Source organism: Musca autumnalis, unplaced genomic scaffold (genome assembly GCF_047663935.1).
Source record: "Musca autumnalis isolate F117 unplaced genomic scaffold, ASM4766393v1 scaffold_2, whole genome shotgun sequence".
Taxonomy (NCBI): domain Eukaryota; kingdom Metazoa; phylum Arthropoda; class Insecta; order Diptera; family Muscidae; genus Musca; species Musca autumnalis.
In genome coordinates, this window is record NW_027411755.1 from 212,478,457 (window position 1) to 212,492,013 (window position 13,557).

At 34.4% G+C, this 13,557-nt stretch overlaps 1 protein-coding gene across 17 annotated transcripts in view; it reads left to right on the forward strand.

The window, feature by feature from the left end:
- bru1 (bruno 1) overlaps positions 1-13,557 on the forward strand; it is a 703,720-nt gene that overhangs the window by 423,179 nt on the left and 266,984 nt on the right. The window contains exon 1 of one of the 17 annotated variants that reach the window (XM_073970810.1): positions 7,536-8,296. The exons of 14 other annotated variants lie outside the window; for them this stretch is intronic. In XM_073970810.1, the coding sequence (XP_073826911.1) occupies positions 8,214-8,296 (83 nt within the window). In that variant the 5' untranslated portion in view covers positions 7,536-8,213. Of the gene's footprint in view, positions 1-7,535; positions 8,297-13,557 lie in introns of those variants that run through there. 2 more of the 17 variants (XM_073970811.1, XM_073970809.1) reach the window with 2 other exon arrangements.

Here is a 13,557-nt window from a genome sequence, read left to right on the forward strand (position 1 = left end):
AGTTTCTGTAAATCCTTAAACTTTGCAACTTTAATGAATCATCCTCCCGGATAAAGCGGTTCCAATTCAAAATTTACGTACTTGCTGGATTTCCTTTTTGAAATATTAACTTCTTGAAATAAAACATGTATGTTATTTGAATATTTGTATTGAATTATAAATGGCTTCGCATTTTGGAATCGATTTTTCTGTTTGATACTAGTTTCTCAATTGAGGATATGCTTTTTATTTCATCTGTCGTCATCTTTACCAAGTGACATGGTTCCCTTTTTGCCGTGAGGATTACACGATCCCAATCATCAGGCGTAAAAATGCCCTTATAATATTTTTTTTCCTTTTCAATGAGACCAAAATCTTGATCGCATGGTAGGCATGAATGGCCAAACACGAAAAATTTGTGGTCTATCCGTTCCACTGAGAAGGTCGAATTATTGACTATGAATGTGCAAATATTGTTCATTCTTATGTTACGGTTTTGGCCACCACATTGATCGCGATACATTATTAACTTCTTACATTGTACATTGACGCCAGGGCGTAAGTCAACTTTATTACATAACCTTTGGTTTTTACTTACAAAATCTTCTCGAAAATTTATTTTTATATTATTTTTCTAATATACTCCTGACTAAAACGTAACATGCCTAACCCACACGTATTTTCTTCCAGTATTCGATTTTACCTATGTGGCTTAGGCCATTTTGGCGACCACATTTTTTCAAACTTTCAGTAAAGGAAAAACGGTTTTCGGCATGTAGAATAACATAGGGTTAATCTATGTAATTGGGAATTTTTTAGTATGTATTACAATAGGTTCCGGTTCGTCCAGCATAGTCAGTTTGATTTTTTTGAAAATGTGGGTTAGGCCGTTTTGGCGCTGAGCGCCTCATATATCCCCCATAGAACGGTAGCTCCTGATTTTCGGTATTTTGAAGGATTTAACCTCAAAGCCCACCGGAATGGCTGAAGTTTGGTATTTAGTCATTATTGCGGGTAATTTGTAGGTAAAAACCACATCTTCATATAGGCCCCATAGAATGGTACCTCCTTATTTGTAGTATTTTGAACGTTATTGCCTCAATATACCACTTTGATGTTACATTATAGAATAAATAAGTGGCTGAAATTTGGTATTTAGTCTTCGTTGGAGGTATAAATCTAACCACCTGAAATTTGACAACGATTCCTCTTGATTTTCGGTATTTTGAAGGATATAGTCTCAATATCCCAATATACACTTGGGGGTATACAACTTTCGACCTGATATTTGACGGTTTTTATTTTCGGTATCTTTAAGGTTTTAGCCTAATTATCACACCGAAATGGCTGACATTTGGTATATAGTTTCCGTTGGGGTATACAACTTCCCACCTTTGTCAGTATAGGCCCACGCATTATATAGCCCCATAGCGGTAACTCCCGATTTTCGGTATTTTGAAGGTTGTGGTCTCAATATCCCACCGAAATTTGTGAAATTTGATATAAAGTCTACATTTGGAGTATAAAACTTTCCACACGCAATTTGTCGGTATAGGTACACATTTTTGTATAGCTCTCATATAAGGGTAGCCCGAGGATCCAAGTTACGAATAGAACAGCGATGACTATCAGGTAAGATATTCTGCTCCTGCATGGAATAGGAGGAAGAGCTTAGTTCATGTTTTCATAAACGAAAGAAAACTAATTCTTCCTATTTACTTCGAAACAGTTCGTGATGGACCAGCCGAATTGTCAGCACAGGTTCATGTGTTGGTATAGCCCACATATAAGGATACCTTTCGATTTTATGGGTTTTGAAAACATTATTTGTTTTCACCGAACTATCTGTAATATGACAACTCCAGGCTCTCATAGAGGCTAGCTTCTAGTTATATATTTAATTTTAAGTTAGTATTAAGAAGAATTAGTTTAAGTTGTTTTTATGGCGATGTCCCCTCTTTTATCAGACAAAGTGTCGAGAGCACACACTGATACAACACCCATACATGTTCTTTTATGAAATCACTTATCCGAAGTAGCTTTTAACCTATTATCGAATTAAAATAATACTCAACAATTTTTAGTTCTCTTTGTTAAATATTGAATATTTCCCTATAATTTTGTAAAAGTCTCAAAAAAACGTATCTTGAATCTTGACATTTGAGGCCCCCCCTCAGTGGTCACAAAAATTTTAATAAAAAAATTGTCAATATAAAAAATAAGCTGAAAAGCATATCGCTCATTTACTCAAGGAGTGACACATCTCAAAAAATCCAGTTTCGAGAAAAACGCGTTTTAAGTTGTTGATTGAAATTTGACTTCCCAACTCTCTCTTTTCAGAGAGTAAGAGAGATTTTACTCTTTAATACGAAAATAGAGAAAAAAGTAAAAAGACAACATTTTGTAAACTTTAGCAAGATAACAGTTGGTAACCAAAACAAAAACATAGGCGCCAATGCATGAAAGAAAAACAAACTTCAAAGCAATGAAAAAGTTCTTCAATTTTAAGCAAAATAAATAAAAAATAATTAAAATATAAATAAAACAATCAATAAATATAGCTGAATCGTAATATTTATAGCATTTTTCCGCAAAAATAAGATAAACATTGAGCAGCTGACCATTAGCAGATGATTAAAAAACAGCTGATTGAACTTGCTAAATGTTGCTAGGAAAAATTCTGTCAGCAACTTTTAGCAATTTCTCAGCAAACAACTGTCAAAATTGTTATCTCACTTCGCTCTCTTTTACTGAACTTTTGTGTAAAAAGACAGCATTTAGTAACATTTAGTAATAATTATTACAAATTATCACGTAAAAAGACACACCTATTGTTACAAAAAAAAAAAAACTAAAGTAACTACTTGGACAATATTTTGCCATAGCTAGCAAGATATCAGTGCTAAATTTCTGTGAAGGGTCAAGCATGATTTGAAGTCTTTTAGTGCTTCATAAATTCAAAAAACTTTTGTGTTGATTTATGCGAATTTCGTAGTAAATGTGCTGTAACTTGCCGAGTTTCAGAGATATCGGCATGCAAATTTGACACACGATAAAGTAGAAGTCGTAAAAAATAGAAATTACTAACTTAAAAAAAAACATTTTTGGAGTTATGCCACGCTTTGAGTAAATGAGCGATATGTTCTAGAATTTGTTTTCATTTTCAACACAATTCATATTTGTGTTTAATTTTTGTCTCTGCTGGATTTGGCCCCGCAAACTTCTGATTTGTTGACGAACACGCTACACACTGTGCCTCGCGTACGAACATCAAGAGTTGTTTAAACACGTACATGTGCACCACCAACTGCTCCTTATTTTGTTAACATAAAACTCGCGTGTCGACGGTGAGCGTTGAACACACAACCCTCTGATTTGTAATCAGACACGCCCGCACTGTGTCACCGTGCTCATTACTTAGAAAGGAGTAAAGTAAGCCTTGCACGCAGAAGGTCGTGGGTTCAATTCCCAGGCCAGGCAACATGCAATTTTCAACGGTGGCAAAACACCCCTCAGCAATGTTGGCGACATTTCCTGATTATTTCAGTCATGTAAAACTTCTCTACAAGTGGTGTCTTAGGACACGCCGTTCGGACTCGGCGATAAACTGTAGGTCCCACATCATAGAGCTAATGTGAATCGAGGTGCACTCATTGATATGAGAGAAGTCTTCATTGTCCCGCCTGTGATGTTTGTGGAACAATTAAAAAGTAAGTAGTTATTATTGTTTACATTACTTTGCAACAATGGGTTACCTAATGAGTAACGGATCCGAGTTTTAACCGGGTATTAATATTTCTTTATTTTTAAGGAAGACAATTCTTCCTGATATATGGGCCCCGAAATGACGCAATATTTAGGGCAACTTCTTCATACAGATTTCACTTTTCATCACGAGTTGTATTAAAGTAAAATGGAACAATTATTTTCCTTTCGTTTATAAAGAAGACTAAATACCAACTTTCAGCAATTTCGGTAAAACAATGCGGATAACTTTCAAAATACCGAATTTCGAGAGGTACCTTCTATGTGGGCTACAACAAAACTTCGACCTATACCGCCAAATATAGATCGGCTGAAAGTTTTTAGACTTAAAGAGGACTAAGTACCAAACTTCCGATATTTCGATAAGATAATGTGACTGAAACCTAAAAAGTACTGAAAATCAAGAGATGCGATTCTATGGGGGATATAGGAAGACGTAGACCTATACTGATAATTCTCTTCTGTAATATTTTATAACCCCATGGAAGACGTAACAGTCTTCAGTCTTCTTCAAAAATCGGGAGGTACCGTTCTATGGGGCGTATGTCGAAACATGGATCTATACCGACGAATTTCAGTATGAAATGTTTTTACCACCAACGTAGCCTAAATACCAAATTTCATCCATTTCTGTGGGATGTTGTGGCCACAACCTTCAAAATACCAGGGGGTACCGTTCTATGGGGGCTATATGAAGGCGTGGACCTGTACCTACAAATTTCAGGTGGAAAGTTTTGTTCCCCCAACGAAGACTAAATACCAAATTTCATTTCAGGGGAATATTGAGGCCATAACCTTCAAATAACGGGAAATCGGGTAGTACCGTTCTAAGGGGGCTATATGAAGGCGTAGACCTTTACCGACAAATTTAAAAGGGAAAGTAAAATACCCCAACGAAGACTAAATATTAAATTTCAGCCTTTTCGATGGATTATCGTTGGTACAACCTTCAAAATACCGAAAATCAGGAGGTACCGTTCTTTGGGGGCTATATGAAGACCTATACCTTCAAATTTCATATAGAAAGCTTTTTACCCCAAATGAAGACTAAGTAGCTAATTTCAGCCATTTCGGTGGAATTTCCAAATACGAATATTTTCGAACTTTTGTGGGGAAGATCCACTCCTTCCACCTTCGATATATATACCCTCAAATTTCATATAGAAAGCTTTTTACCCCAAATGAAGACATACAGACAGATATTGAGGCCACAATCTTCAAAATACGGGATATTTTCGAACTTTTGTGGGGAAGATCCACTCCTTGCAACTTCGAATTTCATCTAATATTCGAAGAAATATACGATATCCAAAGTGTGGACGAACACAGTATTCGGTTCGAGCTCTCCAGTCATATCATATCGTATGGTGCCATAGGGGGTTTTTTTTACAAATTTCGGGCTTTTTTCTCAAAAAGTATGGACTTGCCCTTGAAAAAACTTTTACTGTCGTAAGTAAGGCAGCGAATGCAAGTTGGTTCAACAAAAATCAAAGTGATCCGAGAGCAGGTCTTAAAGTGAATTTATCCAAAAATGTGTGTAGGAGGTACAAGACAGAGTGGACAAATACAGGCCATATTCGAACCTGACCTATACCTGGATGATATATTAGGATGTGTAAAGTATGGACCAAATCTGGCACTCCCATCAAGAGTTATCATACGCACAATTTTTCCGAACATTTTTGAACTTTTGTGGGCGAGGTTCCTGAAGGAGTGGACCGATATGGCTTATCTTCGAACTTAAACTAAGTTTGCTCAAAATATTACGAAGGCCACATTTTGGACCCAAACGGCAGATCCGTTCGAGACGGTTCTTACGTTTTTTTGCAACTTTCAGGCTATTTGCCCAGGAAGTGTGAACGTGCCCCAGATGAAACTTGTACCGTCGTATGGGGACGGTGAATACAAGTTGTTACAACAAAAATCAAAGCGATTCGAAAGCAGGTCCTAAACTGAACTTTTCCGAACTTTTGTGTTGGGAGGTACCCGAAGGAATAGACCGATTGAGTCCATATTGGAACCTCATCAAAGTCTGGTAGAAATTTCACGATGTGCAAAGTATGGACCAAATCGGTTTCTCTCTTCAAGAGTTATCGTGCGCACACATTTTCCGAACATTTTCGAACTTTTGTGGGGGAGGTACCGGAAGAAGTACACCGATATGGTCCATCTTCTAACTTACACTAAGTTTGGACAAAATATTACGATTGCCAAATTTTGCACCAAATCGGCTCATCCGTTTGAGAGTTATCGTGCGCACCAGCCAGCCAGACAGACAGACGGACGGACATTGCAAAATCGACTTCAAATTGTCTGAAACACATTTCGTCCAAACATACATGGGGTCTAAAACCATTATTTCGATGAGGCACATCTTGCCCGTATGAAAGTGTATATACCCTTTCTAGCCTAAAGGCTGAAGGTATAATAAAAATTAATTCAATAAGAAATGAGTTTTTATGTGATTTTTGGTTATATTAGGCCTGTAGTGCGATCCTCTAACACATTTTTTGAGTTACCGACAAAAATCGTTAAAATTAAAACGCAAAATTATGAATGAGAAGTTCAAATAAAAGTTGACAACACTCTTGCTATCGGTAGAACTTTACGACTGCTTTTTATTCGTCGCTAACTTACCGAAAAATATCGGTGATTACCGAAATTAAAAGCATTTTAATTTTACCGAAAATTGTCGGTAACTCAAAAAATGAGTTAGAGAATCGCACTACTGGTTTGAAGTGCGTGCGTTTGTGGCATGCCGACAATTAGGTTATAGTTACCGACTATAGACAATAACTAATTTATTTAAGCAACATATTTATTTTTTTACTTTTTGATACAAAATTAATAGGAATGTGAACAAAAAATGCAAAAATTATGCTTATGTTATAAACACTTAAAAAAATTTTAACTGAATTCCAAATGTTTACAAAATCTTATAATTATTTAATTTTAAAAAGCAATATGGATTAAAATAAGAATTATTTCTGTAAAATTAGTTTTTTGTTGTTTAAAATAAAAGAAACGATAAACTTATAACATTTATTTACTAAAATACGATACCCCGCCCGCTAGAACAAATCATGCCGACAAGTGGGAAATGGTGCCGACTACCAGCAAAAAAGCAATATTTCACTAAATTCGCATTTTTCTCAACATTTATCAGAAATAATTCAAAATTTTTTTATTTCATCGAAAAGTAAACAAAATTTCAAAGCAAATAAGCTTTTGTTCATAGCAACTGGAAACATTTACTCGGAATGTTGAATGTTTGAAGTTAGACAAATCCTTAAAGTCTAGTCTCCGATGACTATTTCCATGTGTTACAAACGGAATGACAAATTTAATTATACCCTTCATATTTGGTGGAGGATATAATAAAAGTTACCATGCCAAATACAAAAGGTTAAATAAACCTCTAGTTTTTGCTGATATATTTACTTGTTTCTACATTGAAAAAATCTTATCATATTAAATTAAATTAAAATGTGGTAGATGCTCTTCCTCTACTGCAATATTTCCATAGACTACATGACAATTTTACTTTAAGTAGTTACGTCTTTTTCATTGATTTAAAATTCAATTTATAGAAGCCTATTTTCAAATTTCATTTAATTTGTTGTTTTGTAATAAATTCCAACATTTCCAAACACCACATGATGTTTCACTCAAAACAGCGAGAAAGAAAAAAACAACAATAATAACATCATATGATCTCTAACGGTACATTTGCAACAAGTCAATTTATTTGTTGTAACACAAAAACTTAACGAAACACCGACAACTTCTTTGATTCTTCTTTTTTCGAAGGTGGCAAAAGTAGAACTTTACATGGATTATTTGTTGGTTGGTTACCAACTTCTCGTTCATTTCAAAGTCGACCGTTGTCGTGGAAGGACATAACGCGCGTCTCGGAAGTTGAACAACATCCCCGGAAATTTGTTGTGTTTTTGTTAAAACAAAACGCTCACCCTCTCACACAGTGTCCCTTTATCATCAACCCCCATTTCGAAAATTTGTCGGTTTTATTTTATCCCCCACCCCAGCCGCTCCGTTACATGAATTGTCCTTTAAAAGTGAATAGAAAGTGTGTTTCAAACAAAAGTTAACAAGTGTGGGCTTATTGGAACTTTTTCCGTTTGAAAAATTTCCATAAATAAAGGAAACAACAATAACCAACTTTAACGTTAATTGTGAATTCTGAGAGTGTTAAACGTGCAAAAATATTTATTTTGAAACATTTTTGAATTCCCCCCCCCCAATTAAATATATTGCGTGAAAATATATAGTCTTTAAGTGTACCACGTGTTTTTTGATATATAAGCGTAAATATATCTAAAGTATTTTTTTTAAAACTTGTGTATATTTATTATTTTATACAATTAATTCCATTTGAATTGAATTACATTTTGTCCTGAGTGGAAGTGAGAACAAATTTAGACGTCCGCGTGTGCCTTAAGTTCATCATCATGTTTAGCACAAAATCTTCTTGCTTTTTGGGCAATCGCCGTTCCATTTTTGATTTTGCCGAAAAGAAGGAATTACTTTTGGAGTAAGTTGAAAAATAATACGAATTATAAAAGTTCAAAATATCAATATTTGTTTGATATAAAGTTTTGAAAACATTAGCTTTCTTGTATATTTTAATTCAAATTTAAGAATTTTCTTAATTATTGTCCAATAGTATTCAAAAATTATTATTTTCTTAAATTATTCTAAATATTGCTTAGTCACGTTTTCAAAAACTAATTCAAGGCCAACCATCATAATAAATGTGCATAACAGTGGTTCTCTTGGCATGCAAACAGGTGTAGGTAATAAGTTCTCTTTTCCCCTTCCTCCCTCACTGTATTAAAAAAGAGAAACATTAAATGAGAACGGTTTGGTCACAAAACTTTTGTGACATTTCTATCCAGCGCCTCTCGGAACAGTCAAATTTAGCACTTTTAATTCTCTTTCGGTTTTTGTTGAAACAGAAATAAGTAAATATTTCTTTAGTATTGTTTTATAATTTCTTAATAGCTTAATCAGGAGATTCGTTTTTAAGAAAACCTAAGTGAAAAAATTGATAAAATTTCGAAAAAAAAAAAACTTCCACAAATAGTTTTTTTTTCTAATTTCTCTTAAATGATGTCTTGTTCTCTTTGAGTAGGGCTGTTTTTATCACACTAAATCCCGTCTCATTGGGAGAGATAAAATAACAATTATTATGAGTGGTCAAATTTAAGCACTCCAATTCAAAGAATAGCAGTGATGCACATTTGGCGTTTTTATCTTTATCTTAACAAGGGGAGGCCGAAAGGGCTTATATAAAGAGGAACTAAAACTAAATTATTTTTGATTGATCAATTCAAACAATGTGCAATGTGTTATGCTTTTTAAAATCGTTCTCAGGTTATTATTAAAAATTATTAAAAAATGAACAAATGTTGATACGCTGGTGCTTTACTTTTAAAGTTTATGAATGCTTAGGTTTGATTTAGAGCATATATTTTAATTGTGAATAACCTACAAACATCTGAAATTCATCAATTTTAAAATCCGAATTTCTCTGCCAGTCCTTTTAATAAAAATTAAACGTCTAATGGCTTGATATAAATGACATTAATTGAGATTATTTTATTATATATGAATATTTACTCCAATTTCATGTATAACACTTTTATAATATTAATAATATTGAGCCTGAACTAACTTTAAATGAAAGGAGCTTACACCTGCGAAGTTTTTGCGGATTCTGAAACTACAATGTTCATGGATGTGAAAAATAAAAAAAAAAACAATTTGCCGGAGGTATTTTTAAAAAAATCGCAGTAAAATGTAAAATTTTTAGGATTTTTTAGGGTTTCAGGATTTTGCTTGGAAACTGCAAGTCCTAGCGAAATGGGATTAAAAAATATTTAAACTGTGAAAATTCTCAACAAGAGTGACCTTTGTGACTTTTTCCTAGGTTTTACCAGTTTTGAGATATTAAAGTTCGAATTGGGACAATGTACTGACTGTATCGCCTCCTTATAAAACAATGTCATGCACGGGGCGCTTTAACTAACTTTAAATGAAAGGAGTTTACACCTGGGAAGTTTTTGCAGATTCTGAAACTACAATATTCACAGATTAGGAAAATCCAAAAAACAAGAGCAAATCGCTGGAGGAATTTTTAAATAAATCGCGGTCAAAGTTTACATTTTTATACGCTACACCATTATGTGGGGAGGGTATTATAAGTTGGTTTTGGCCAAAAATTGAAAATGAATTACTCAACGAACTGGGTATGTGTGTCCGTCCGTCTGCCCATCTAATCACGCGACAGGTCGCAATTTTAATCCAAATTTTGGGTGTTGAAGTAGGTCTTGGAGGGGAAGAAGCCTATTGATTTTGGTTATGGTCGGATAATATTTAGGTGTCGGAATGGGTAAAAAACATTTTATTTCAAAGCGAATATTTCCGCGTACATCAAAAGTAAAACCTGATAATGAAAGAAGGAAATTTCACCTTTGCAACGATGTAACGTAGGTTGTCGTAGGTGGTCAAACAACGAAGATATCGCAATAGCCGCTAATAGAACACAACTTTTCATTTGTGCGATTTTAATAATAAAGACGAATATCACAGCTTTGGTTGGGGACCTTTCGAAAACAAAGTCTGACTATGAAAGTAGAAAATCCCATCCTTACAATGATGTAAAGCAGGTTGGCGTATGTGGCCAAATAACGGAGATATCGCAATAGTCGGTGATACATCCCATTTTTCCATTTTTTTGTAATTACGCTACAGCTCGCAATTTTGATCGGATCTTCACGAAATTATGGGGGTTAATGGGGGTCCTACAGAGGAAGAAGCCTAGTGTGATGGTCGGATAATATTTAGGGGTCGGAATGGGCAAAAAACTTATTTGGATAAAAAGACAAAGTTTTTTCCAAAGCGAAAACCCCATATAGAAACTGATATATTCGCTTTGGAAAAAAACGTTGTATTTTTATCCACATAAGTTTTTTGCCCATGCCGACCCTTAAATATTATCCGACCATCACCAATGGACAGACGGACGGACGGACAGACATAGTCAGATCGACTCAGCTCGTCGAGACATTCATTTTGGTATATATGTATAAGTATGGGTCTACGACCATTATTTCGATGCGTTACAAACTTTTTGGCCAAAACCAATTTATAATACCCTCCCCATAAAGTGGTGTAGGGTATAATGATCTTCGCCTTAACAGGCAAAATTTCAAAAAATAAAATAGTAGACATTGGTACCTATGAAAGTAAAGAATAAAAACAAATTCCATGTGAGTTCATGTGGAGTAGGGTATAAAAAGCTTAACGCTTTTTTTCCGTTTTTTTTTGCTAGGGAAAAATCCTCTTCTTCTTACAACTACCTCACTTATGTTTAAGCATTCTTTGTGGTCCTTTCTAACTTTATAGTACCCTATGCAACACTGAAAATGCAAATAACTTCTAGTATGCATTTATAAAACTACATTTTCAGACTACAAAAACCCTAGTAGAATTTTGTCATGTCAGATCCAGTTCGGATTTTATGGCCTCATCTAAATCGGGCTATAACTATTGTTTTTTGCATTTATCGGACCTTTATCTCAGAAACGATGAGGAATTTGCCCTTTCTGCCTTTGGGAATATTGTAGCCCTGAACTAGTAGAACTTATCTATTGAACAGAACATATAAGAAAAATTCCATCTGGGACATCAAAATTGATAAAATATAGACAATTTTTCATAATTTCTGAAATTCGGGTCAGTATCACCTAAACTATTGGGAGTTGAACCAAGGAACCTTTTGAAAACATATTCTAAATAAAGTTTTTAGCAATTCTGCAGCACATTCTAGAACTCTACAATGCACACTTCATGTTGTATCAGTGATATTTTCTATCATATATTTTACAATATGTATTTCAAACACAGTTCACACCAACAGATTATTCTCGAATTTGGGATTTCACAACATTATTGACATATTTATTAAATGGGACATTTTCCAAAAATGAAATGTTCTGAATAGTTGTGTATTACATTCCAGCGTATATTATTTCGAAAAAAAAACATTAAGAAAAAATTAACGGTTTCGGACATATGGTGCGAAATGTATACAAATTATAGAAATTTTCGATATTTTATAAAATTTGAGGCAATAAAAGTAGTTTTTCGAGTTCATTATTTTTCCAAATATATTATTCTTGCCCTTACCTAAAAATTTGATTCAAAGGTCAGATGAAAATTCGCATAGGTTTCAGAGATACAGGCCAAAATTGCTTTAAAAATGCAATATTTAACCATGTGTAGATGGGGCCATAAAATCCAAGCTGGATCTGACACATCAGAACCCAATTAGGGTTTTTGTCGTTTGTGTCTGTACTTTCAAAAAATCCTCTGCTCAAATTGTTTGCACAAGATTGCCTTAAAATGTTGCACAGTGGTATCCAAAAGCCGAGCGGATATCGTATTCTTGCAATATGAAAAAAAAAACTATTGGAATATGAAAACAAGTGAGAACGGCGGAAAGTTCGGCCGGGCCGTTCTTCGTTTATTTATTCCGCTTCAATAGCTGTATTTGCTTGATCAAATTCCCTTGCGTTTGGGATATAATTGCATGTCTTGCGACCTACGACCTTTTCCTTGTACATTTTTGTGTTTTTGCTAGGACTTACGACCTTTTCCTTCAATTTACGGATTTTGCGGAAACGGTTTGTTTTGTCCAATATTCATGTAACATCTCGAAGTATTCGTCGCAGATCCCCCTTGCGATCGTACTATGTGTGTCCGTCCGTCCATTAAAAATTGTAATAAAACTCCAGGCATAAATTATGGAGCGATCGTTACGAAATTTGGAAGATAGCGCGAGTTCCCACCAGAAGAGACCCCATTAGATGTTGGTTATGATCGTAAGGGGTGAAATGGACCAACATTTTTAACTCGATTTTGTAGGCCGCAGTAATAGTCCAATCGGAGCGAAATTGAAAAAATGATTTGAGTTTAAGACAAAGAAGAAGCTTGCAATTAAACATTATGATCAGATAATAATTAGCGGGTTTAATGGACCAAAACTTTTTGCTGAAAATTGGTAATTTCTTTATCATGATGAATATTTCTGTATTCCTGCAAGAAACGTTCCACTCACGTAAAATATATTTGGAAGAGAAATTCTTGGTTTTTCCATTGATGCCAAATATATTGATGTACATGTCAGATAACAGAGTTTCAGCCAAACACATACATATATACCGGGATCCATAGTTTTAATTGATTGTAGTATAACGATCATCACTCTATAGAGCGCATTTAAAGTTCAATATCTACTTGGCGGGTGAAAATGAACATATGGTGTTTAAAATAACCAAGTATAATTTTTGGTGAATATTTTAATTTATGCAGGACATATTTCGGTAAAGCTGCTTAAAAAATATATGGAAAAGAACTTTTGACCTTTCCATTGATGTAAATTAAAGTATCGGTTAAATAACGGAATTCTTAAATATATATGTGGGTTAGATCTCCATTGCAGTTATTCCGTTATTAATTTTTTGAGGTGAACTCTTCCACTGATCCGAAAAGTTCAATTCAAACAATTGATCTCAATTTGGCATGTATTTAAAATCACACTTATCCGCCACTTTTGCATCATCGAGCAGATCGAATAGTTTCAAAGAATGTAACGTTTCTAAAATGTATGATTCAAATCATGACGGACTGCTTTGTAAATACTTATATAACACTATGCAACACTGAAAATGCAAACAACTTCTAGTATGCATTTTTGAAAGTACATATTTAGACTACAAAAACCCTAGT